Here is a 21,952-nt window from a genome sequence, read left to right as displayed (position 1 = left end):
GGCTGTGGGGGGGCCGCAGCGCTCGGCCCCGCCCCTGCCCCGCACCAAGATGGCGGCGGGGCCATCACTCAGCAGATTTGGCCGGTGGCACGTGACCTGCGCAACGGTTCCCCTTCCCCACCCCCGCCGGTAGATTCGGCACATTCTTTGGGCCGCTGTCCGGCCGGCGGGGGCGGAGGGAACGCGGCCGCCGCGCGGCGCCGAGGAAGAAGAGGGGGTTCGCCGCCCCCGAGCCGCCTGTGCCGCTGTCTGTCGCGCTGCTGCCGGGGCGAGTAGTGCGGAATCTGCCGCCCGGAATCCGCCGCCCGGAATCCGCCGCGCTGTGCGCTCGCTCGCTGGCTGGGGGAAAGATGGCGTCGGTGTGGGACGAGTCCGAGGTGAGGGGCGGTGGGGGGCGGCGGGGGGCGGCGGGGCCGGCGCGAGGCGCGGGCCGGGCCGGGGGTGACGCTGCCGTTGTGCCCCCGCAGGATGGCGTCGGCGAGGAGGTGCTGAAGATGTCCACGGAGGAGATCGTGCAGCGCACCCGCCTCCTCGACAGCGAGATCAAGGTAGCGGCCGGGGGCCGCCGGCCGGGCCGGGGCGCGCTGGGGCCGCCCTCGGGAGCCCGGGGCTGCTGGTGCTGGGGGAGGGCTCGGGGAGAGCCGAGAGCAATGGAGAATAAGATGCAGTTGACTAGACCGGGACTGAGTAGGCTAAGGAGCAGTAAGCCTGGAAGGCAGGGGAGAAATGCAAAGTAAAAGAGCTGGGGCCCGGGAAGCCGAGGGGACGGTTGTTCCACGGAGCCTTCGAAGCCTCGATGCTTCGGCTAAAGGCACCCCAGGCCTTCCAGCTCTCGTAAGCACAGGGGAGGGGGAGCCCGTTCCATGGCCTGGGTAAGGTGGGATCATCAGGTGATTCAGGTTGGAAGTGACTCGAGAAGATCTCTGTTCCAACCCCCTTCTCAAAGCAGGGTCAGCCATAACCCAGGCTGCTCAGGGCTTTGTCCAGTTAGATGGTGAAATCCTCTAAGGACAGAGATTGCACCACTTCTCTGGGTATTCTGTCCCACTGCTTGGCTGCCCTCGTGAGGCTAAAGATTTGCTTTGCGTACAGTGTGAACGTTTCTCGTTTCAGTCTTTGTGTGTTGTCTCATCCACCTACTGTGCAGGGCTGTGAAGTGTCTGATTCTGTTTTCTTGACACCTTATCCAGTAGTTCTCTTCTTCAGCTGAACAATCCTAGTTTTCTCAGCTGCTTCTCACAGGGCCTGTGCTCCAGTCCCCTGGCCATTTTGGTGGCCCTTTACTGACCTCAGTCTGGTTTATCAATGTCTTTGCTGTATGGGGGGCCCAAACCAGACAGACTGCTCTAGACAGGATTTAATAAGTGTTAAGTAGAGGGCAATGATCACTTTCTCCGTCTACCAGCTACATTTCTGTTAGCACAGTGCAGGATGCTGTTTGCCACCCTTGCAGTCAGGGCACGTTGCTGGTTTGTGTGCAGTTTATTGTCCACAGAGACCCCCAGGTCCATTTCCACAGAGCTGCTCCCCAGCCAGCCTGTCACCAGCCTGTGCTTTTCTGCCTCAGATGCGGGGCTTTGCCTTTGTCTTTGATTTTTGTAAGGGTTCTCTGTGCCTATTCCTCCAGTCTCTTAAGATCGCTTGGAATGGCAGCCTTGCCCTTGAGCACACAGACCGGGACCCCCAAGTTGGTGTTGCCTGCAAACACAATGAGAGTGCACTCCATCCCCTTGTCTAGGTCATTCGTGAAGATGTAAAGTAGGACAGACCTGGGTAGACCTGTCCCAAGATAGACTTGTTTCACATAAAAGCTCACTTACAGCTTTAGAATAAGTTTGTCTCTACTGCCTGGTGTTAGCAATATGGAGATAAATTGTTTTGTAAATTCTGCAGAGTAACTTCATCCTAATGCTTCAGGCTCCACAAGTAATTCTGACTTTTTTACTTACTTTTTTATTCTTTGAAGACAGCAAAGATAAATCTGTGTCATTTTTTAATTGCAGAATACAGTAAGGAATAAAACCAGCTTTCTCTCTTTTTCAGTAAAAGCATCATAACTGAGGTGACAAAAATATTTATTGGCATCCTCCTTTTCTTGCTGTTTCCTTGACTGTTTCCCAGACTGTGTTTATTAAATCAAATTTCGACATTTTTTGCATTTTTATGCAACAAATTCTATATTGGCTCCTGTAATAGTTCTGTCCTGTAAATAAGTGTGTGTTATAGCACAGTATTATGCTTAGGCATCAAGAGTCTTAAAAAGTAGTAGTAAAAGCTTCAGAAAAGTTAAAATTATAGTAAAGATGTAGGAATTTGAGCTTTCTATTATGCTACTAATATATGCTTTCTTTGTTTCTTTTTTTCTTATAGAAAGGTTTTGTATCTTATTGAAGCACAGGCCAAGGTTAATTCAAAACATAAATTACTGGTCATAAATTGAAAAAATGCGAGGTTCCACAGGAGTATGAAGATGACCTTGTCACTGTGAGGGCAGTCAGGCAGTGGAACAGGTTGTTCCAGATAAGTTGTTTAGTCTCTGTCCTTGGAAATTTTCAAGATTCAGTTGGGCCAAGCCCTGAGCAACCTAGTGAGAGCCCATGGCTGCCCCTGCTTTGAGCAGGAGGTTGAAGTGGAGAACCCCAGAGGTTCCTCTGAATCTGGGTTGTCCTATATCCGAAACGTTCCACTGTTTTGTAAAGGACCTGGCTTTGTGGGGAACAAGTACTGGATATTACTCTGGTGTTGAATGTTTTACTTTTAAGGAGAACAAAAAGTATTTTTCCCCTACAGTGCAGCTGATATGTTAGTTTCTCATATGTAGGTGCCAATATGTGTGGTCTTGCAGAACAGAACAGCTTTATAAAAACGGCTTTTCTATTTGTCTTTGTGCTACTGGAAGCAGTGGTGGCACATCTCTTTGCAGAGGTGCTGCAAGTCCCCCTGCTCTCAGTGGACACAAGCCTCAGTTCTGCCATTCCCTGGTCATACCTTCAGTTTACTTTGATTCTGTACTGTGATACTTTCAGCTTAAGGTCTTTCTGGCTGTTTGTTCCTATGCTATTGCATGTCATCACTTCAGTGTTCCAGCACACGACTCTTCTTTAAACCCAGCAAAAAACAGCTTTAAAATGGGTGTGTGTGTATGGATGCATATAGATATGCCTGTGTTTGTATATTTAGTTACCTGTGTACCCATATATATTAAAAAGGAAAACCACAAAGTTGCCTTATCTAGATCATATCCTTATCTAGGTCATATTGCAACCTTATAAGCTGATGTGTTGATCAGGCTAAGGTTATCCAGTGATACTGGGAAGAAATTACTTAGGGATATTGATTAGTTGGAGACCAGAATGGGCTGGACTAACCAATTTCAGCTAATTTGCTGGCTTTTCCTCCTTTTATATTATGTTTCCCTTTATACCCACTGTTTCCCCAGGCTTTTTTTTTTTTTAATAACTGTTTTACTTTTAGAATAACATATGAATTTTATCTTGCCTTAGTCTTTTGATACTGTTCCTATCTCTTCTGCATCCTGATTCCAGATCATGAAGAGCGAAGTACTGAGAGTGACCCATGAGCTTCAGGCCATGAAAGACAAGATCAAAGAGAACAGTGAGAAAATCAAAGTGAACAAAACCCTGCCGTACCTTGTCTCTAACGTTATTGAGGTGAGTGGTGCGTTCTTCTGCAACAACATGAGAAGCGCACACAATGTATATCAGGAGGGAGGAAGGCAGGGGAACTCATCAGTAATTCGAGATGTGGTGTATTCTGAAACTGCGGATGTTCCTGGAGCCAGGACTTTCAGGTTTTTTTGCTGGTTTTGTTTGTGACGTAGAAGTGCGCATCACTTGCACAGTTCTTGTCTGGGTTGTTCCTTAGGTGTTGGCTGCTCTTCGTCTGTACGTGACACAGCCATCAGGGGGTGACACAGCCTCGTGTAGTGTAGACTTGGGAATGTGAAACTTGGTGCGTGCTTCCGGACACTTGTGAGACAGTGAATGAAAAGTGGTGGCTCTGTGACTACGTCGCGTTCTTTTTGTAATTCAGTAATTTTGATGATCTGCTAAAAAATGCGGACAGTTTTCTATTTTTAAGAAAGGGGTTCATTTGTTCTAGTGTTTTAGAACGTAATGAACTTAAGGCCTAATGTGAGCTGCTATTTTGGGAGGAGAAATCAGTGCCATTAGCTACTGCTTTGTTCTGGACTTTATAGCATCTATGTGCTATTGTGTGCTGCTTTGTGAGGACAGGAAGAAATGCATTTTTATAGGAGGGCTTTAATGCTTTCAGATTCTACTGCTGATGGATGACAGGAAGTTTTATTTCTCCTACTGCATGTAATTTAGAAGCATTCGTTCTGGGATCATCTTGCTAGCCTGGTTACATTATCGTGAAATCTCTCACACTGGTTTTCAGCTGCTGGATGTTGACCCCAATGACCAGGAGGAGGATGGAGCAAACATTGACCTGGATTCCCAGAGAAAGGGCAAGTGTGCTGTGATCAAGACCTCTACGCGCCAGGTAAGACCCATGTGCCCAGCCAGGTGTGAGAAGTGCTGAAAAGGACCCTGTCTCAGTACGGCTGTTTTGCTTACTTTGAGTCCTTTCCTACAGACGTATTTCCTGCCTGTTATTGGGTTGGTTGATGCTGAGAAGTTGAAGCCTGGAGACCTAGTGGTGAGTGATGCTGTTGTGACTGTTAGATACAATGTTGGCCAGAAAATTGCATATGGCTTGCCCTTTAGAAAGGAGACAAATCTGTCCAGATTTCTCCAAGACCATTGCTATACTAAAATTTTAATAAAAAGATATTATGGATTCAGTCATATTTGTAGTATAGAAAAGTAGTTGGATAGGGGTCCTTATACATACAGTTAGATGCTGAAAATTTAGATACACATAGTAAGCTTTCTAAAAACAATCTATTGTACCGCAAGTAAATTGGGCCTCTTCTTTTTAAAACATGCTAGGTTAGCTGTGGTGTTATCCACTGTGCCAAGCTGTGGTGATTTGAGGAGTGCCATTGTCAAAGCTGGTTATTCCTGCATCCTTGAGGTCTAGTGAATCGTCTTTGATTGCATGTTTAATAATTGCTATCTGAAGGGCTTGCTAAAAACAAAGGACTTGTGTTTACAGGGAGTGAACAAAGACTCTTACTTGATCCTGGAGACTCTGCCTACTGAATATGATTCACGAGTGAAAGCCATGGAGGTGGATGAGAGACCCACAGAGCAGTACAGTGACATCGGGGGGCTGGATAAGCAAATCCAAGAGGTGATACTTCATGTTTAGATTCTGGTGTGATTGAGGTCAACACTCTTTGAACCTCAGCTCAGAACTTCAGCTCAAAGCAGGCAGACTGGGTCTGTGGAGGAGAATGGGTTTATGTATTAATATTTTTCTTTTGCTGTAGCTCGTGGAGGCCATTGTCTTGCCAATGAATCATAAGGAGAAATTTGAAAACTTGGGTATACAGCCACCCAAAGGAGTCCTTATGTATGGGCCTCCAGGAACAGGGAAGACGCTTTTAGCTCGAGCATGTGCTGCCCAGACCAAGGTAAAAGGAACCTTTGAAAGTGTGTGCTGCTGTAGAATAGTACCTGAAAGAGAATAAGAACATCTCCAAGGGGAGAGGGGCCATACATATAAACTGGTGTTACAGAGACTGGGATTTTCTTGTCTGTTTGCTTGCTTGCTTGTTTTAATTAAGGGCTTCTTGTAGTACTCAGAAGTGACCCTATTGAGAAACAAGGCATAGGATTCTCTTTCTCTCGCCAGGCTACATTCCTGAAGCTTGCGGGTCCACAGCTTGTGCAGATGTTCATTGGTGATGGAGCAAAGCTGGTACGCGATGCTTTCGCTCTAGCCAAGGAGAAAGCTCCTTCCATCATCTTTATTGACGAACTGGATGCCATTGGTACGAAAAGGTGAGGTGTAGGCCATGTTGTAAAGCTCTTGGGAGCTGTCTAGCAGCCCCCTTTGCCTGTATGTGTGAGGGAAGCCTAGCTTTAAAGCATGGCTTTTTCAGAAACAGCGTGGAGAATCCATCATAGATAGCAGTTGCCACAGTCATTTGCCTTATGAGTGAAGTACATGAGACTCGGGATCCATCTGATGGTCTCCTGCTGTACAGAACTGTTTTCTCATAACTGCCTCAGGTGCATGGAGATGTTTACCCTGATTTACTACTTGGGCCTGGACAACACTAGTCCTGTTCGGCTCTAAGGGCATAATAAGGCTTAGATGCTGTTGACAGTTACTGTAGTCATCATCCTCATCAAGGTAGCACTTCCTGTATCTTCAAGGAGGAATTTGGAAGACCTTAGCAAAGGAGTGTGAACTGTGATCATTCTGTCTTTTTATGTGATTAAAAATATAGGGGCAGGGTGGTCAGGTCAGGTTCATGCTGAGAGTTTTCCCCTTGTTCCCTCCTCAGGTTTGATAGTGAGAAGGCTGGTGATCGGGAGGTGCAGAGGACCATGCTGGAGCTGCTTAATCAACTTGATGGTTTCCAGCCCAACACACAAGTCAAGGTTGGGATCTAGCGGAGAGTGCTGCTGAGGTCCAGGGCACTCTAGTAGGGGATGGAAAACAATGTACAGGGAAGAAGCTTGGTGGAGCCTTGGAGAGGAGAGGCCCGTCCTCCAGGTGCCTCAGACTGATGACCCTACTTCTACTTAGGTGATTGCTGCAACCAACCGGGTTGATATCTTGGACCCAGCTTTGCTCCGCTCTGGACGATTAGATCGCAAGATTGAGTTCCCAATGCCTAATGAGGAGGCCAGAGCCAGAATTATGCAGATCCATTCACGCAAAATGAATGTCAGGTATGGAAGAGGCATGACCTTCTGGGGCTGTGTTTGTCACTCATGGGCTGTGGAGTGGTTGGTGCTCTCTTCTGTTGAATGCTCACTGTTGGGTTTTAGGGAAGCTCCACACCTTGCTTTTTCTATTTGATACATGTTCTCAGACTATATTTTTCCCCCCTCCTGCTCATATCAGCCCTGATGTGAATTATGAGGAACTGGCTCGCTGCACAGATGATTTCAATGGAGCCCAGTGCAAGGCTGTGTGCGTTGAAGCGGTAAGTATCCCTCAACAGCAGCCAGCACTGATAGGAGGGAGAAGTGAAAGCTAGCAGGGAGTAATTACTTTGAACTGATGTGGTGCTCGCATGCCCTTTCTAAATCCTGTCTCCTTGGGCAGGGGATGATTGCCCTCCGCCGTGGAGCTACGGAGCTCACCCACGAGGACTACATGGAAGGAATCTTGGAGGTTCAAGCAAAGAAAAAAGCCAATCTACAGTACTACGCCTGATCTCTGCCCAGGCATGGTTGTGGCCTTGGCAGAGGACAGGACTAGGCTGGACTGTACCACTTTCTGTCTGGAAAAAATAAAGCGTTTTTTCCCTCTAAAAACAAATCCATGATGTGTTGGGGCTGTTGCCCTTGCTCAGGGGTTCTACATGTGCAAAAGGGAAGGTGAGAACCTCCTGTCCGCAGTGCCCATCGTGCTGCCTTTGGAGCCTCCTCCTGCTGGACCTGGATTAAATCTTGCTCTGCTACTTCTGGATGAGGACCAACAGGTTATACTACAGAAGGTGTACTTTGAAATTGATGATCTGCAGCTCAGACAGGATCCCCTGTTTTCACCTGTGCAGCCACTGAACAGACTGTACAGCTTTGTTAGAGTATTTGAAACTTTTGAACTAACACTCATTTTGCAAGGGAGAAGTTAACATGATTCACATGTGAATGATTTTTTAACTTTGTCATTTAAACTTAACTCCGGAAGTTTTAGCACCATTGCTGTTATGTATTTGAGCTGTGTGGTGAATCAGTCTGGTAATCAGTCAGAAAGAATTCAAGGTTTAATCCACCGAGCAAGTCTTTCAGTACTTTTAATGCCAGTTGAGAATTACAATTTCCATTTAAAAATTACACTTTTCATAAATACACTGACTTTAGCATTAAGTATCTTACATGCCACTGTATTGTATTTTAAATACAATGTAAACATCTCCAAATGCTGGCCATCTCATCTTTACCTGTGCAGTTTTTGGACGCTTGGGAGAGGGGCAGGGATGTGAGGGAGAAAAGATGAAAGAAAGAAAAATATACCCCAAAGTACTTTGGCTGATGTTCCTGAGTTAGCCCTAGTACTTGCACTGGTTCCAAGGTCCTTACTGCTCATTTTGGAGAGGGAGCTTGTTCCAGCAGAGCATGCGTGTTCTTGACATGCTATGCTCAGGGGCACTTGACATTAGAAAGGGGTGAGTGGTGAAGTGAGCAGAAGCCACGTGTTCCTGAGGAAAATACATTGTGGTTCCTTTGGACATGAATATTAGAGGGGGCTGTACATCTTCTGCTATTTTAGCAGTACTGCTATTTGAGTTTGGGGAGAATTACTCATCTCCTTCCACAGAACAGGAGTTACACCCACAAGTTGGAGGGTGAAAGTTGATCCCGGCAGCTCAAACTGACACACTTAAGAACAGACCCTGGCCTCTAGTGGAACAGTTCTAAGCTGCATGTTGCAGACATCTCCCCATTAAAACAAGGGTGTGTTAGTTAGCCAAATGAGTAACCTCACCTGTGTAAGAAGCTGAGGAAAACTTGCCCCTCCTTTCCTAAAACCATTAAGAGTTTTGTTGGGGTTTGGTTTTGTTTTGGTTTTTTAGAGTCTTGCTACTCAGTTACAGCCAGCTCCTTTTGGAAACAGCTTTAGTAGTGAGTAAATAGCTGATACTACAGCATGGCATAGCACAGATTTCTGATTTAAATAAATAAATACTAAGAATGGGCTAATTCTTTGGCCTAAAACTCGGCTTAGATCAAGGTTCTTTTGGGAAATGATGGCCTGAGCCAACACTAGACATGCCTGTTGCAAAAGTGTTCAAGCCAACTTCACGTAGTTCCTTGCCCTAATTTGGGTCTGAATTACTCAGACCTGCAGCAATAGAGTTGGTGCGTAAACATCCCTTACAACTGGACAATAACAGGACCATGGAGGTACAGTTCAAAAAACAGCACAAAAAAAGACACAGCCTTTGACTTCATCTCTTGTAAACAGAAGAAAAAAAAAAGAACTGTCCCCCTTAAACCATCAATGAGCAAATCGGCAATAATTCAAACCTGGAGTTACTTGCAATGTCTGTGTCCACGACTGGAGGCTGTAGCAGCATCCCCCGGGCTGCTGCTTCCACAGCTATGGCACTGCTCTCCACACGCTGACATGCCACCTCTTCTGGTGTTAACCCACAGCTCTGCCCAGGCTGTGCTTTCCAGAGTCTCTCCGCGCTCCCTCCGAGGTCACACGGCCCCATTTTCCTGTCTGGGTTTTTGTACGGATGCCCGCGAAGTGTTGAGTGACGGGGCCAATGTGCAGAGGAACCCAGCCAGCAGGGTGAGGCCCAGGCCTCCCCAGGCACAGAACATGGACCAGCCATAGCCATGACTGATGTCCTCTGGCAGCCCGTAGACGTAGCGAGGATAGCGTGACAACTCAAAATTGATCCCAGCTACACATGTGCAGAGTGAGATGATACAGCACGTACCTGCAGGAGAAAAGCAAGAGGGTTCTATGCTGCCCTCATACAGGTTAATTATGCTCCAGTTTTTTTCCCCTAAGTATTTTCACAATCAAGTATTACTTTTTTTTTTTTTTTTCTGTAGTCCTACCAGTCACTCTTCTTACAAGGCAGGGAAGGAAAAAAAATAATAAAAAAAAAAAAGGCAAGATATGTAGGACTACAGGCTACCTCACTTCCCAAAGAACCAATATTGCCTTGCCTCTATTGCTGTTTTGAACTCAGTCACAATTCTCCCGAGACTTTATTTATTTCCAATGACTAATGTCATCAGGTTCCAGACAGGACTTTGGCAGTATCTCCTATGCAAGGTAAATAAATGAAGGCCAGGGCTGCCAAGTGCAGTACTGCTTGGTTTTTACTAGGAATGTTCAGACTTCTGCCAGCTGTAGCCTAGGCCCATGGAAAGTGCCCAGGTTTTTGGCATCTGCTTCATATTCACTAAGCACCTAGATAGAGGAGCAAAAAATGCCAAAGAAACATGTAGTGGAAGGCACTTTACTGTGTCTAATATAGACTAGTACACTAGATTAAAGGGTGAGGTGAACATTTTATTCTCTCCAGCTCTGGATCTGTGTCTAAATACTAATGACAGCTCTTACTGCTGATAGCATGCCCATCACGTTAAGTGCAAAAGCACTCAAAGGGGACCCAGTCTACCTGTTCCGCTTACAATACTTAATTCCCTCAATGCTGTGCACTAAAGAAATGAAGATGTTCCCTAAGGAAACTGCAGTTAAGCTGCACATAAGATGACCAAGGATGGCACAAGCCTACTTCCAGGCTTTCTAGCATCATGCTGTGGCAGCACAGTGGTTTTCTGTGCATCTCCGCAAAAACTTCTCCTTGAGAAGACTTGCTTATGGCAAGGGAAGATCTGTAACATGTCCCCCCGACCCCACCCCCCCCCAAAAAAAAAAAAAGGCACCAAAGCAGTGTCACACCTACTTGTTTAATTTATATAGGTACTGTTATATCACCAAGTTCCTTGCTTGCAGCCACTACAGATGCTGACACTGGGCCTCTAGGATAGCAGCTCTGGCTTTAAGGTAGAGCCTCATTTTTTCCTGCTTGAAAGTTGCCTGTTTACTGCTTGCAATTTAAGAGTCCCCATCTTTGCAGCATCTCAGCAGCTCACCCTTTCGCTGCATTTGCTGCTACTATGCCCCTTTCAAATAAAGACAAAACTCCCTGGTTTTGAGCTGAACAATCAAAGCTCAGAAAAACTGTTGGTCATGCAGAAAGTCTGCTCCCAGCCAGGAGGAACAGGCGTAACACCCCAGGGAAGCACTGTTTTTACTTTTAAGAGCACCTCCCCAGCCAGCGATGCTGACTGTGGTGATTTCAGGGGTAGAAGCAAAAGGCTCTCACCTCCCATTAGGAAGAGCAGCCCAGCAACATACTGCATGAGCTCCTGCTGTTTGCAGCAGCCCAGCACACCAATGATCCACCCAAACAGGATGATGGAGACTGCCATGCCAATGAAGCCAGCAGTCATCCTCCGCAGATCTGAGGAAAGAGAAAAGAGAAAGGCAAGAAAGACGATATGAACATGGCATGGCACCCAGACTGGACAGCCAGGAGAGAGTCCAGACAGACTTAGATTTGCTGGTTCTAAAGCTTATACTTGACCTATGGACTCCTCTTGTAGCTTCTTTGAGGTAGCTAGTTTGCCCATCACACTGAAACTAAAAGAATCCAGCTAACATGATTCCCTTCTGCTGGGCACTGTACAACTAGAGAGCATTTCTGTCCTGATCAAGAGGAAAGTTAGTACTGCAAAGGCTTTTTTCTTTTTTTTTTTTTGTTTGTTTGTATGGTGTGTTTCTTTGGGATGGAGTTAGTTGGGTGAGTGTCTACTGAAAATAGAAATAAAAGAAGGGAGAGGGGATACTGAAGAAAAGCACCAGCACATGAAAGGCAGATAAAGTGAACTGAAAAGAGGAATAGTGGGAGGACAGAAACAGACAGCAGATCAATAGAGTATGATGAGGACGACTCCAGTAACAAGCTCTAAAAAAACGCCTGGGCACCGGTGATATGAACAGCACTCTGTCATCCTTAATACAAGTGCTGTTCTTGTCTCTTCCTAGTTCAATCTCTAGCTCCTTTTCCTCAGCACTGAGACTCCCATGACAGGGGCTAGGCAGAATTATGTGAGGCAACAGAACCAGAAAACAAACAGAGAGATGCAGGAGCAGAAAAAAAAAAACAATTAAATCATTCTTAGTGACAGGCTAAAGGTCAGTAATCTGTGTGGGAAGGACTTCGGCATGAGGCAGATTGTGGGCCAGGAGCTGGTAACAGCAGGTTGCAAAGACAAACTGAGATGTTCCCTATAAGAGCTGGTTGCCAGGGAGCTGCACCAGGTCACTGGCACGCACACAGAAAAACGCAACAAGCTCTATCCAGACTGTACAGTGATGCAGCACCATTGCTGTAAGCCAGCTAGGAATTGTCTGTCCCCAGATCCAGAATATGATTGGACCTTGCAACACACTACTCACGTGCCTGAATTCCTGAATTTGATGCTTAAGCTCCTCCAAATCTCATGTCCCCTTGACAGCTGCTTGCCCTTCCTCACTAACTAATACATATTTATGCTTAGAGCCCAGTGACAGTTAACTCAGAGCCCTCATTTGGCACTGCATTGAGGCATTAAGGAATCCAAACAGTCTTGTACGCTGCTTTGGGTTACTTACGGAGTGCGTGCCACTCATCCTGCCGAATGGTGTTGGTGATATTGATGGGTAAGTTGCGAGGCAGAGAGCTGGAGGTGTAGTGGTACTTCACAGCAGTGCAGCGCTGAATAACTCCTGTAAAAGAGACATCAGTGTGAAACACCATGAAATCTCTGTGCCTTGCATTTGCTCCTGTGTTGGCTGGCCCAGCAGAGCTCTCACAGGGCAAACCTTCGTGCAATAACAGAGCAAATGAAACCAAAACAAGAGCTATTTACTTCAAAGCCTATGGGGATTAGGAGGAGAGTCTTGCTACAAAGAAACACTGGCAAAGAGGGAGCAAGGTGCTGACCCAGGCAGGATCCGGGAAGGCACTGCTGAAAGTAGACAGTAAAGACAGTCACCAAAACCAGCTCCAGAACCTTCCTAGACGAACTGGTACAATCTCTTGAGAATGGCTGAGACAAGAACATGGCCAAGTATCAACAGTACTGCTTTGTCTCTAAGAACACAGAGTTGAATCACTTTGAAAATTTTGAATGAATGCTGGGAAGTGAACTGCATAGGAGAAAAGTTTTAATTCATTCCAGTAGTCACTGGCTCTTTACTTTTGATGAACAATAGTACTCAGGTAGGCTTGTTTCCATCATAGCTTAAAGAAAAGTGTACCTCAGATGCAAATGTGAACCTACATGCTTGCTCTTCTTGAAAGGCATTTTTAGTTTAGAAAACAAGCAATAACAACGAAGATACTAGGGGCGGAGGAATCATAGAATGTCCTGAGTTGGAAGGGACCCACGAGGATCGAGTCCAAGTCCTGTCCCTGCATATGACAACCCCACAGTTCACGCCATGTGTCTGAGGGCGTTGTCCAGTCTCTTCTTGAACACTGTCAGGCTTGGGGCCGTGACACCTCCCTGGGGAGCCTGTTCCAGTGCTCCGCCACCTTCTGGGTTAAGAACCTTTTCCTAATATCCAACCTAAACCTCCCTGGCACATCTTCCTGCCATTCCCTCAGGTTCTGTTGTTGGTCCCCAGAGAGAAGAGCTCAGTGCCTGCTCCTCCTCCTCCCCTTGTGAGGAAGCTGTAGCCGCCATGAGGTCTCCTCTCAGCCTCCTCTTCTCCAGGCTGGACAAACCAAGTGACTTTAGCTGCTCCTTATACGGCTTCCCCTCTAAACCCTTCGCCAACTTCATAGCCCTCTTCTGGACACTCTCCAGTCGCTTTATATCCTTTTTATCCTGTGGCACCCAGAACTGCACCCAGGGCTCCAGGTGAGGCCGCACCAGTGCAGAGCAGAGCGGGACAATCCCCTCCCTGCCCGGCTGGCCATGCTGTGCTTGATGCACCCAGGACATGGTTGTCCCTCTTGGCTGCCAGGGCACACTGTTGGCTCATGTTCAACTTGCCATCGACCAGAACCCCCAGATCCCTCTCTGCAGAGCTGCTTTCCAGCATCTCATCCCCCAGTCTGTATGTACAGCCAGGGTTGCCACGTCCCAGGTGCAAAATCCGGCACTTGCCCTTGTTGAACTTCATGCAGTTGGTGATTGCCCAGTTCTCCAGTTTGTCCAGATCTTTCTGCAGGGCCTCTCTGCCCTTGAGATTGTCAACAGATACTTCCAATTTAGTGTCATCAGCGAACTTGCTTAGTATTCCTTCAAGCCCTATGTCTAAGTCATTCATGAAGACATAAAAAGGGAGAGGAAGCTGCTTTGCCCTCCATGTTATAAATAAAGCCAGAGCAGGGTGGAGAATAAATGTGAATGGTGAGTGGAAGAGAACAGCCAGAAAAGGTAAAAGAGCTAAGCAGTATGAAAAGTTCCCCTTAAACAATGGCTGTGGGGTCATTACTGCTATTTGAATGCTGGGGCAGAAGAACTATTCAGAAACAATCCATTGGCCAGTGAGCTAATTAAGAACGATCATTAGTAGGGAGCTGCAGACTCAGTCATCAGCTTTGCAAAAGACACTAGAAAACCCAGGAGATGAAATGGGCTTTGTGCTGCTCCTGCAGTAATGGGAAGCAGGATTTTGTTCTCTAACAACATTCACTGGGGCTGTACTGACCTGGTTCCTACAAGGACGTGCAAAGAGGAAGCTCCTGCTTCACAAGATGAGAAGCTGCACGCAAGAGGCCCAGCTAGTTCCAGCCACCAGGCCAGGGAGGGAAAGGTGATCTGAATTCCCCCACATTAATGAAACAGCAACATTTATTACTAAAGTGGAACATGCCAACGTGTAAAGAACATGCCCTAAAAGGGGAAAACTCAAAGCTAGAGTTCCAAAAGCCTCTGAGCAGCAAAGTATTTCAAGTGGATCCCTGTTCTCAGCTGTGCTTCCCACCACCCCTTCCCCTGCTGCGGTTCCCCACCACCTCCCCGGACACCAGCGGGCGCTGGCAGCGATGCAGCGATACACCCACACACCGAGTCGCTGCCCTTCACCTTCAGCCATTCACCTCCCCCTGTGGAGCGGTGCACCCACCTCGTGGTTATTTCAGAACAAGTCTAGTGCTGCCTGAGCAAATGGATCAGCAAGACAACCCAGTAACAGAGGATGCCAGTTCATCTGCAAAAGCTCTGTAAACATCTGGATTGAAAACTTAGGCCATAAACAGCACATCACAATATCTAAATTTCACCTATAACTGTTGACTGAATTCAATCTCAATATTGACATGATTTACATGTGTTGTTGAGAAATAAGACTATGGTACAGACTAATGACATCGGATTTTAGATTACAGTGCACTGGATTAATGAAAAGTAAGATCTATGCATTTACATAGTCTGATTATAAAGGCACTATATATGAAGCAGTATTTTACATAAGAGCGAGGATTACTACCTTTATAGCTCATTAAAGAAAAATCAAAGACTAGGGATGTACATCCCTTATGATCAAAGCTATGGACTCCTCAGCTAAAATGTCACTGAGAAAATCTTTGCTCTGTATTATTACAAGAGTTTATGTGTAGAGACTAAAAGTAAAACTTCTCCACCTTCTTATACAAATCTGGTTATTCAGAAGTTTTCGAATATCAACTCATTCCGCTTCTGGTTTAAAAACTTTACTCCTAATCCTTTTTTCCTCAGAAATCAAGGTGTTAATTTTATGCAGGTAGCACATACAATTATATTAAAACAGTAAGTTTACAAAACTAAGAGCTCAGGAGTTAGCGAATTTTAGGCTTTATGCTCAGCTCTGACCTCTAGTCCGTGGGCTCGGTGACAGCCTTTGATTAGACCATCACAAGCCAGTTTTCCAGTAAGACTCCTACTTCTCTGAGAGCACAGGCCAGACCTGCTCTGGTGTGAGCCACCACAGGCACAACAAGGGCAGCCTCTCCCTGTACATCTGCTAGAAAAGCTGAAAGAGGTAGGCAAGACAGTGAGAGGATCACGGAAGCAGCGAGGGTGATCTCTCAGCAGGATATCTACCCACTTTCTACCAGAAAATTATAACATGCACTCAGGAAAATCTCAGTAGTCAGATTTTGCATCTGGCAGTCACTACTTCATGCTTCCTATTTTCTGAGTGAATCTCTGAAGTCTAATTTGCAGAGACATTACACACTCAAATATAGCCAGGTATTCCACGAGGCTGCATTTAGAGTGATATAACACCTTGTTCACTGAGTACTCAAGAAAAAAATAAAAATAAAAAATCAGGTTTGCAGCCTCAAAGTTATAATGAAGTCAAAAGTATCGCAAAGGTACTCCAGTAAGTTCTTTGTCCTAAGCATTTTACACACCTTAAATCCCAGCCTATAAAACAGGGACAGCATCCTGCCCTCTGTTTCAGAAACTTGCTAGCAAAGTGATTTCATTAGCTTACCATAAAACACATGTACATTTCTTAGGGGCATTAAAAGAACACTATGAGAGTTGCACTGCATGTACAATTTTCTTGATTAAAAAGTAAACATAAGAAGCAATGAACTGCATCCAGCAGTGTCACATTGACACTTTCATAGCCAAGCCACATGCCTGTGCCCTCCCACAGCCAACATTGTTTCTCACACCTTGTCCTGAATGTGTTTTGTGTGTTTGTTTTGTTGGTTTATTTGTTTTTCACTCAGGATTGTAACTGCACACAGGTCCCCCTCCTGCGCACTCTCACAACCCTTGTCAGTATCTCTGGACAAGTCCTTTCTCCTGACTGAACACAAAGGTCTGGAAAGACCAGAGGATGCTGGCTAGAAAGAATTTCAGGGCCTCCAGATACCCAGGCAGAGCACAGGTCCCTTGTCCCTAGGCTGCCAGACACCTGGAAACCCAGATCCAGGCCCGCTGTAACACATTCCATTTGTGACCCTGGGCTCAGCATACCCCGATTATTTTCTCAGTTTAGTTTTCATCTCTCTCTGACTTTGAAACATGCAGGTTTTCTTCTCTACACTGCCTCTGTGCCACTGCTATGAGGAGGAAGCAGAGAGGTTCTTGTTTTCTGTTCTGCTACGTGGCCCAGTCCTACCTTACAGCAGCTTGGCGCTCACACCGCTGGAAGAAGCCCTCTCCTTCCCACCATGAGCAAGGCCAGGGAGCAGATGTGGGCAGTCAACACTGAGCTACCATGCGAGGTCTGGCCCTCCCCTCCCTCCTGCCCCAGGACCTAGTGGCCACTGAAGCTCCCTGGCCTGTTGCTACCATCTCTGCCCAGGACTGTGGAGAGCATCACAGCTATGGGGTCACTCTGTCCACATCATCACCCAAAAGCCACTACATCTGGTAAATCAACTGTTCTTTAAAACACCGTGATAACTCTCAGAGATCATATTTACCAAGACATCATACTTACAATGGCCATGACCAAACAGATTGAGTTTATTAAATATACCACTATAATAGATGCTCTACAGACCTCATAGTCACTCCTGTAACTCTTCCAGTTTATCATCAGTTGGAAAGGATGGGAAGTACAGGTGCCAGGACCGAGCAGTTTTTCCTCAAAGGCCTCATTATTGCCACAAACTGTTGTGTTCCTCTGATAAAGCATCCAGTGGTTCTTCTCACTTCCTCAGCTACACCATGATACTAAGAAGTCATTTCTGCCCATTATATGTGAGACCTACCAGTCCTACCCCTGAGCCTTCTCAGAGCAAGCTTGAAAAGCAAAAAATCTCCAGTTTATGAAGTGATGAACCTTTTCTTTTTAAATTCCTTCAATTTACTGGTGTTAAAATGCATGTTGTTCAAATGAACCCATCAAGCTATCCAAAGCAGCCAATTATAATGGATCTTTCCAAACTAATCATTTTCTACTGTCACCACTTTGTAAGCAACTCTTTTTTTCATATTAATAGAGAAGACCACTAAACAGCATATAATAAATCCCTGCGGGACCTCACTACTTAAGAATTCTCCATGCGAAATGTCTTTTTTTGTTGTAGCACCAGTTATCCAGTGTGTAATCCACATAGCACAGGCTCCTTAAGATGATGTATAGTGCTCAAGTTCTTACACTCACAGAGTCCCTCTCTACACACACAGATCCTTTTGGTTTCCCCAAGAAGTCCTTCAGTTCTTCAGATGCTATCTTTTACTGATTGCTAATCTCCATTTTCCACATTTGGTTTGTACATTATTTCTTATTTTGCCTTCCTCATTGTATTTTAAAAATGAAACTATCATTTTTTTTCACAGTTCCAAAATAGTGATTTTGCATTTTAAGAAAAATCCCACACATCATTCCCCTCTTACATTTAAACATTTCCCACCTCTCAGTTCTGCTCTACATTTTTTTCTCCCATTTTTTCCTTTGAAATATATAAAGCAAATACATTTTATATATTTTTTTAAAATACATATTATATAGAAATGTGTGCATGTATATGCATAATTGGCTAAAATGCTCGAGTATGAAAGTTTCCACAGAACTTGCTTTGTATTAGTGGCAGTAGATAAATACTGGATTAAAAATCCATGGAATTATCTAAATGGACATGGGCACTTATAGATTTAGGAATTTATACAGAACTCAGGAGAGACCCAGAAAGGAACAAAACCTTATTCCTGAGGTACTAGAAAATGAATAAATGAATAGGTATAAACCCTAATCAAAATTACTACTGGACTTTCACCAAAAAAAACCCAAACAAACAAAAAACAAACACAAAACACCACCAAATAAACAAACAAACAAAACCCCACACACCCAACAACACACACAAACAGAAGAACACACTATTTACTCCTCTGTCACTAAAAGCCTATAAAAATCTCAAGTTTCAGGAATATTAGGAGCATAAGAAGGCATCACACTTCACCAAAGAGCTAGCTGAAAACTTACTGTGAATCAAGGAGAAAGTAGGACTTTCAGAGATGCACAGTAATGATCTCCAGCTCAAACTAGTAAAAAAACCATTTTTTTTTCTCTTTGCAAGCCCCAGATCTAGTATTGTGCTTGAGAGAAAAGCTCAGCAACAGCCACACCTGCCCATCAGCTGGAAAAGGCTGCTTAATCACCATTGGCAGAGAAAAGAGAGACACAGTGGGAACAAGGAAAGGTTGCTAGTAAAGCAGGTCAGGGGAAGGGATAAGAAGAGAATCATATCTATTTAAAGAACCGACTCTAGAAGAACTATTATTAATAATTTCCCTCTATAAGATAACATGTAAATCTTCACATTAGCAACTGCAGACCTAACAGGCAAAGAATACAAGGAAAGCAAGGCTTGTAGGGAAAGACAAGGTTTTTTGTTAGAACATCTGACGAAAAAAATGAAGTAGAAGGAAAACCTTTTGGATTCAGAGTCCCTCCAGTTTTATACATCAGACCCTGAGGAAGACCATTCACCACCCTGAAACGCCCTCGTGCATGCAGAATGCAGACTCTGGCCTCTCTGTTTGACTGTTACAGTGCTGGGAAAACACCTCCAAAACAGAAGTATTAAGGACTAAACTAGTATTCTTCCCATCCCTTCCTCCACACTTCGTTAATCTCAATGGGAGCTGAAAGTATTTGGCTTGATATGAAGCAAAAAAATAGATAAATATTTTACATGGCAGGCACAATTAATAGAAATAAATTAATGAGCTGCCTTTTAGTGAAATGAGATCGACATGGAAGTAAAAATGAAAATGCATAAAATGGATCCTGGGAGATTAAATAGAGAAAGAAGCTAATCACATGGCACTAGAGTTTCTAAAAGTCACTGCTGAGCATTGGGAAGAACAGACAAAGATGAGCTGAGCTTCACAGCACCAGTCTATCCATCCTCTGCTGTGCAGGACTGGCGTCACAGTTGGAAGCCACGCTGAAGAACTGCTCCCACTTTCTTAAGATAGCATTTCCATTTTGTGCCTCAGTGGAAGCACTTCTCCCAACTCCTACTCTCCCTGTGCTAATATGTACCTGCTGGAACAGTAAGTCCTGATATTTATCATTAACCATACACGGCACTTCTTATCCTAAGCTTGTTTTATATGTCATTTATTTTGACTTAGGGGGTCAGCCCAGTACATTATTTCTACCATCCAGTCCAGGAATTGTATTCATACTTTGTGAACTCCTTGGCTTTGTACCATGTGCCACAATAGCAGAAGATCCACAGCTTTCTCTGCTGTCACCCCTGGAGCCCTGAGTGACATCTGCCACCATGAAGGCATAGCAATCCACTGCAGCAATGAGAACCCCCCCACGCTAGAACACGAACAACAGGTCCCTTTCTCCTTGCTGCAAACATCACAGAGCTATAAACACTACTATACATTTCTCAGGGCTCAATAACGCGATGTCAGCGTCAGGGGAATGCCCACCGAGCCCTTCCCCGAGCGCCAGGCTCTGCGCTGGCCACAGAAGGGGCTCTCCGCGGACGCGGTCCCACCCAGCACTGCAGCATTTTAAGCAGGCAGGGAGGCGTACGAGACCCCGCTATCGGGTCAGGGCCACGCTCGCCGCTTCCCGCACGCCAGGGACAGCCGGAGCCACGGAGCCCGTGCGGGGCTGCACCCGCGCCCGCCCGCCGCCCTGGTCACGCCGCAGCGGCGGGAGCCGGGGCCCCGCCCGCGGACCCGGGGCCCGGCCGGGCCGCGCCGGCAGCCGCGCTCAGCACCACGGACAGCGGCAGGGCCCCACCGCCTCCCCGCCGGGGCCGGGGCCGGGGCCGGGGCCGCCCGCCCCTCCCCGGGCGCCGCACCTTTCCGGATGAGCTCCTCGCTGTCCGGCTCGTAGCCCGCGCGGTGGCAGCGCCTCCAGAGCCCCGAGACGGTGGAGTTGAAGCGGCGGCCGCAGTGCGAGTCTAGAGCGGCGGCGGCGGCGGCCGGGACGGGGGCCGGGGGCCGCCCGGGCAGGAGAGCCCGCGGGGGACGGGCGCGGAGCGGCAGGTGCGAGCTGGGCGCCGACATGGAGCCGGGCGGGTCGCTGCGCTTGTGACCGAAGCCGCGGCAGCGCTCACGGTGCCGCCGCGCGTCCGTCTCGTACCAGGAGTCGGTGCCGATGGCCACGGCCAGGAGGGCGAGGGCGGCGGCGGCCAGGAGCAGCCCGGAGCCGCTCAGCGCCTGAGCCGCGGCCGCCATCTTACCGCGCCGGGGGCGGCAGGGGCGGGCGCTTCCCCTGCAGCCCGGCTGGGGGCCTCCGCCCGCCGCCGCGCCGCCCCCGGAAGGGAAACGGGGCCGGCGTCCCCCGCTCCCCGACACCGGGTTCGCGGCAGGCGCCGCCCGGACCCCGGTGTGGGCTCGGTCCCGCAGCGGCGCAGCTCGCAGGGCACTCCGGGCCCGGCCTCAAGGGGGTCCCGGGGCCGCTCGCCGCTCCGCGCCGCCGCGCACGACGAGGGGACCGGTTCCGGCCCGGGCTTCTGCTCCGCGGCACGAGGCCCCTCACGGCCCGCGCGCAGCAACGGCCGCGCTAACGGCCCCGCTAACGGCCCCGCACAGCGGAGCGGCCTTGGCGGGGTCCCTCGCTCGCCCCGGCCGGCGGGAAGGCGGGAGCGGCAGCTACCAGGGGATGAGCTGGGGAAAGGGTGAGGGAGGGTCCCCCACTGCTTCCGCGGCCCCCTCTCGCCCCTACGCACCCCTCCAACGCCGGAGCCGCCGCCGGGGCTGGGCTGGCCGGAGGGCAGAGACCGGTCCTGCCGACACCGAGACCTCAGGGGATCAAGCGCTTTTTAAAACGTGGATGAAATACACCACTAGCAGCAGCGCTTGTTGGCATTTTGGTTACGATTTCTCCTCAACCCTTCATTATCAGTTAATGGAAAATAAGGCCTGAAGAGCTGAAAAATGTCAATCTATTTTATGCAATGAGAAGCTGGCTAAATCCAAGCCATTAGTTAAATGCAGGATTTCCAAAGGCACAAAATCCCTTTTGATCCTGCTTGTTCTGTGGGACTTGTTCCTCCAGCTGCAGCTCTATCAGTCTGCAAAGCCAGTTGTTAGGACAGAGTGTTTTCAATTCTGGCCTCCAGATAAAATTATCTAGTGGTAAGGTAAGTCTAAATTATAAATTTAATATCCAGTTTAAAAATCCTAGTCTGGTTTCTTAAAAGTACTTTAAATTGTCTGCCAGGATGTTCAGCTGTAGGAGATTCGGATCCTTTCCCCCACCTCCACTTGTCACTTCTTGCACTCTTGGCGACACCAAACACAACCCAAATGCCGTCCCCAGGACTGCTCCCAGGGTCCCTGCCGAGGACAGAGTGCTTCTTCTCTCCCCACAGCACTATGCCTGGTGG

General features: G+C 47.3%; 2 protein-coding genes across 2 annotated transcripts; one reads left to right on the top strand and one right to left on the bottom strand.

Moving 5' to 3' along the window:
* The first annotated feature begins 109 nt into the window (after positions 1-109).
* Positions 110-8,032, top strand: PSMC3 (proteasome 26S subunit, ATPase 3). The gene is made up of 12 exons (XM_065635333.1): positions 110-377; positions 468-548; positions 3,546-3,671; positions 4,423-4,527; positions 4,621-4,683; positions 5,143-5,280; positions 5,420-5,563; positions 5,785-5,933; positions 6,443-6,539; positions 6,688-6,833; positions 7,009-7,090; positions 7,213-8,032. The coding sequence occupies exons 1-12, from the start codon at positions 351-353 to the stop codon at positions 7,321-7,323; spliced, it is 1,269 nt and encodes a 422-aa protein (XP_065491405.1). The 5' UTR covers positions 110-350; the 3' UTR covers positions 7,324-8,032.
* Positions 8,033-9,197: 1,165 nt separating this feature from the next.
* On the bottom strand, positions 9,198-20,798 carry LOC135988937 (transmembrane protein 178B-like). Its single transcript, XM_065635329.1, has 4 exons — positions 20,420-20,798; positions 12,298-12,411; positions 10,967-11,104; positions 9,198-9,562 (listed from the first exon to the last, which is right to left on the bottom strand). The coding sequence occupies exons 1-4, from the start codon at positions 20,796-20,798 to the stop codon at positions 9,318-9,320; spliced, it is 876 nt and encodes a 291-aa protein (XP_065491401.1). The 3' UTR covers positions 9,198-9,317.
* Positions 20,799-21,952: the final 1,154 nt, after the last annotated feature.

Source organism: Caloenas nicobarica, chromosome 5, assembly GCF_036013445.1.
Source record: "Caloenas nicobarica isolate bCalNic1 chromosome 5, bCalNic1.hap1, whole genome shotgun sequence".
Lineage (NCBI taxonomy): Eukaryota > Metazoa > Chordata > Aves > Columbiformes > Columbidae > Caloenas > Caloenas nicobarica.
The sequence above is the reverse complement of the archived record's forward strand: the minus strand, read 5'-3'. Positions and strand labels throughout refer to the sequence as shown.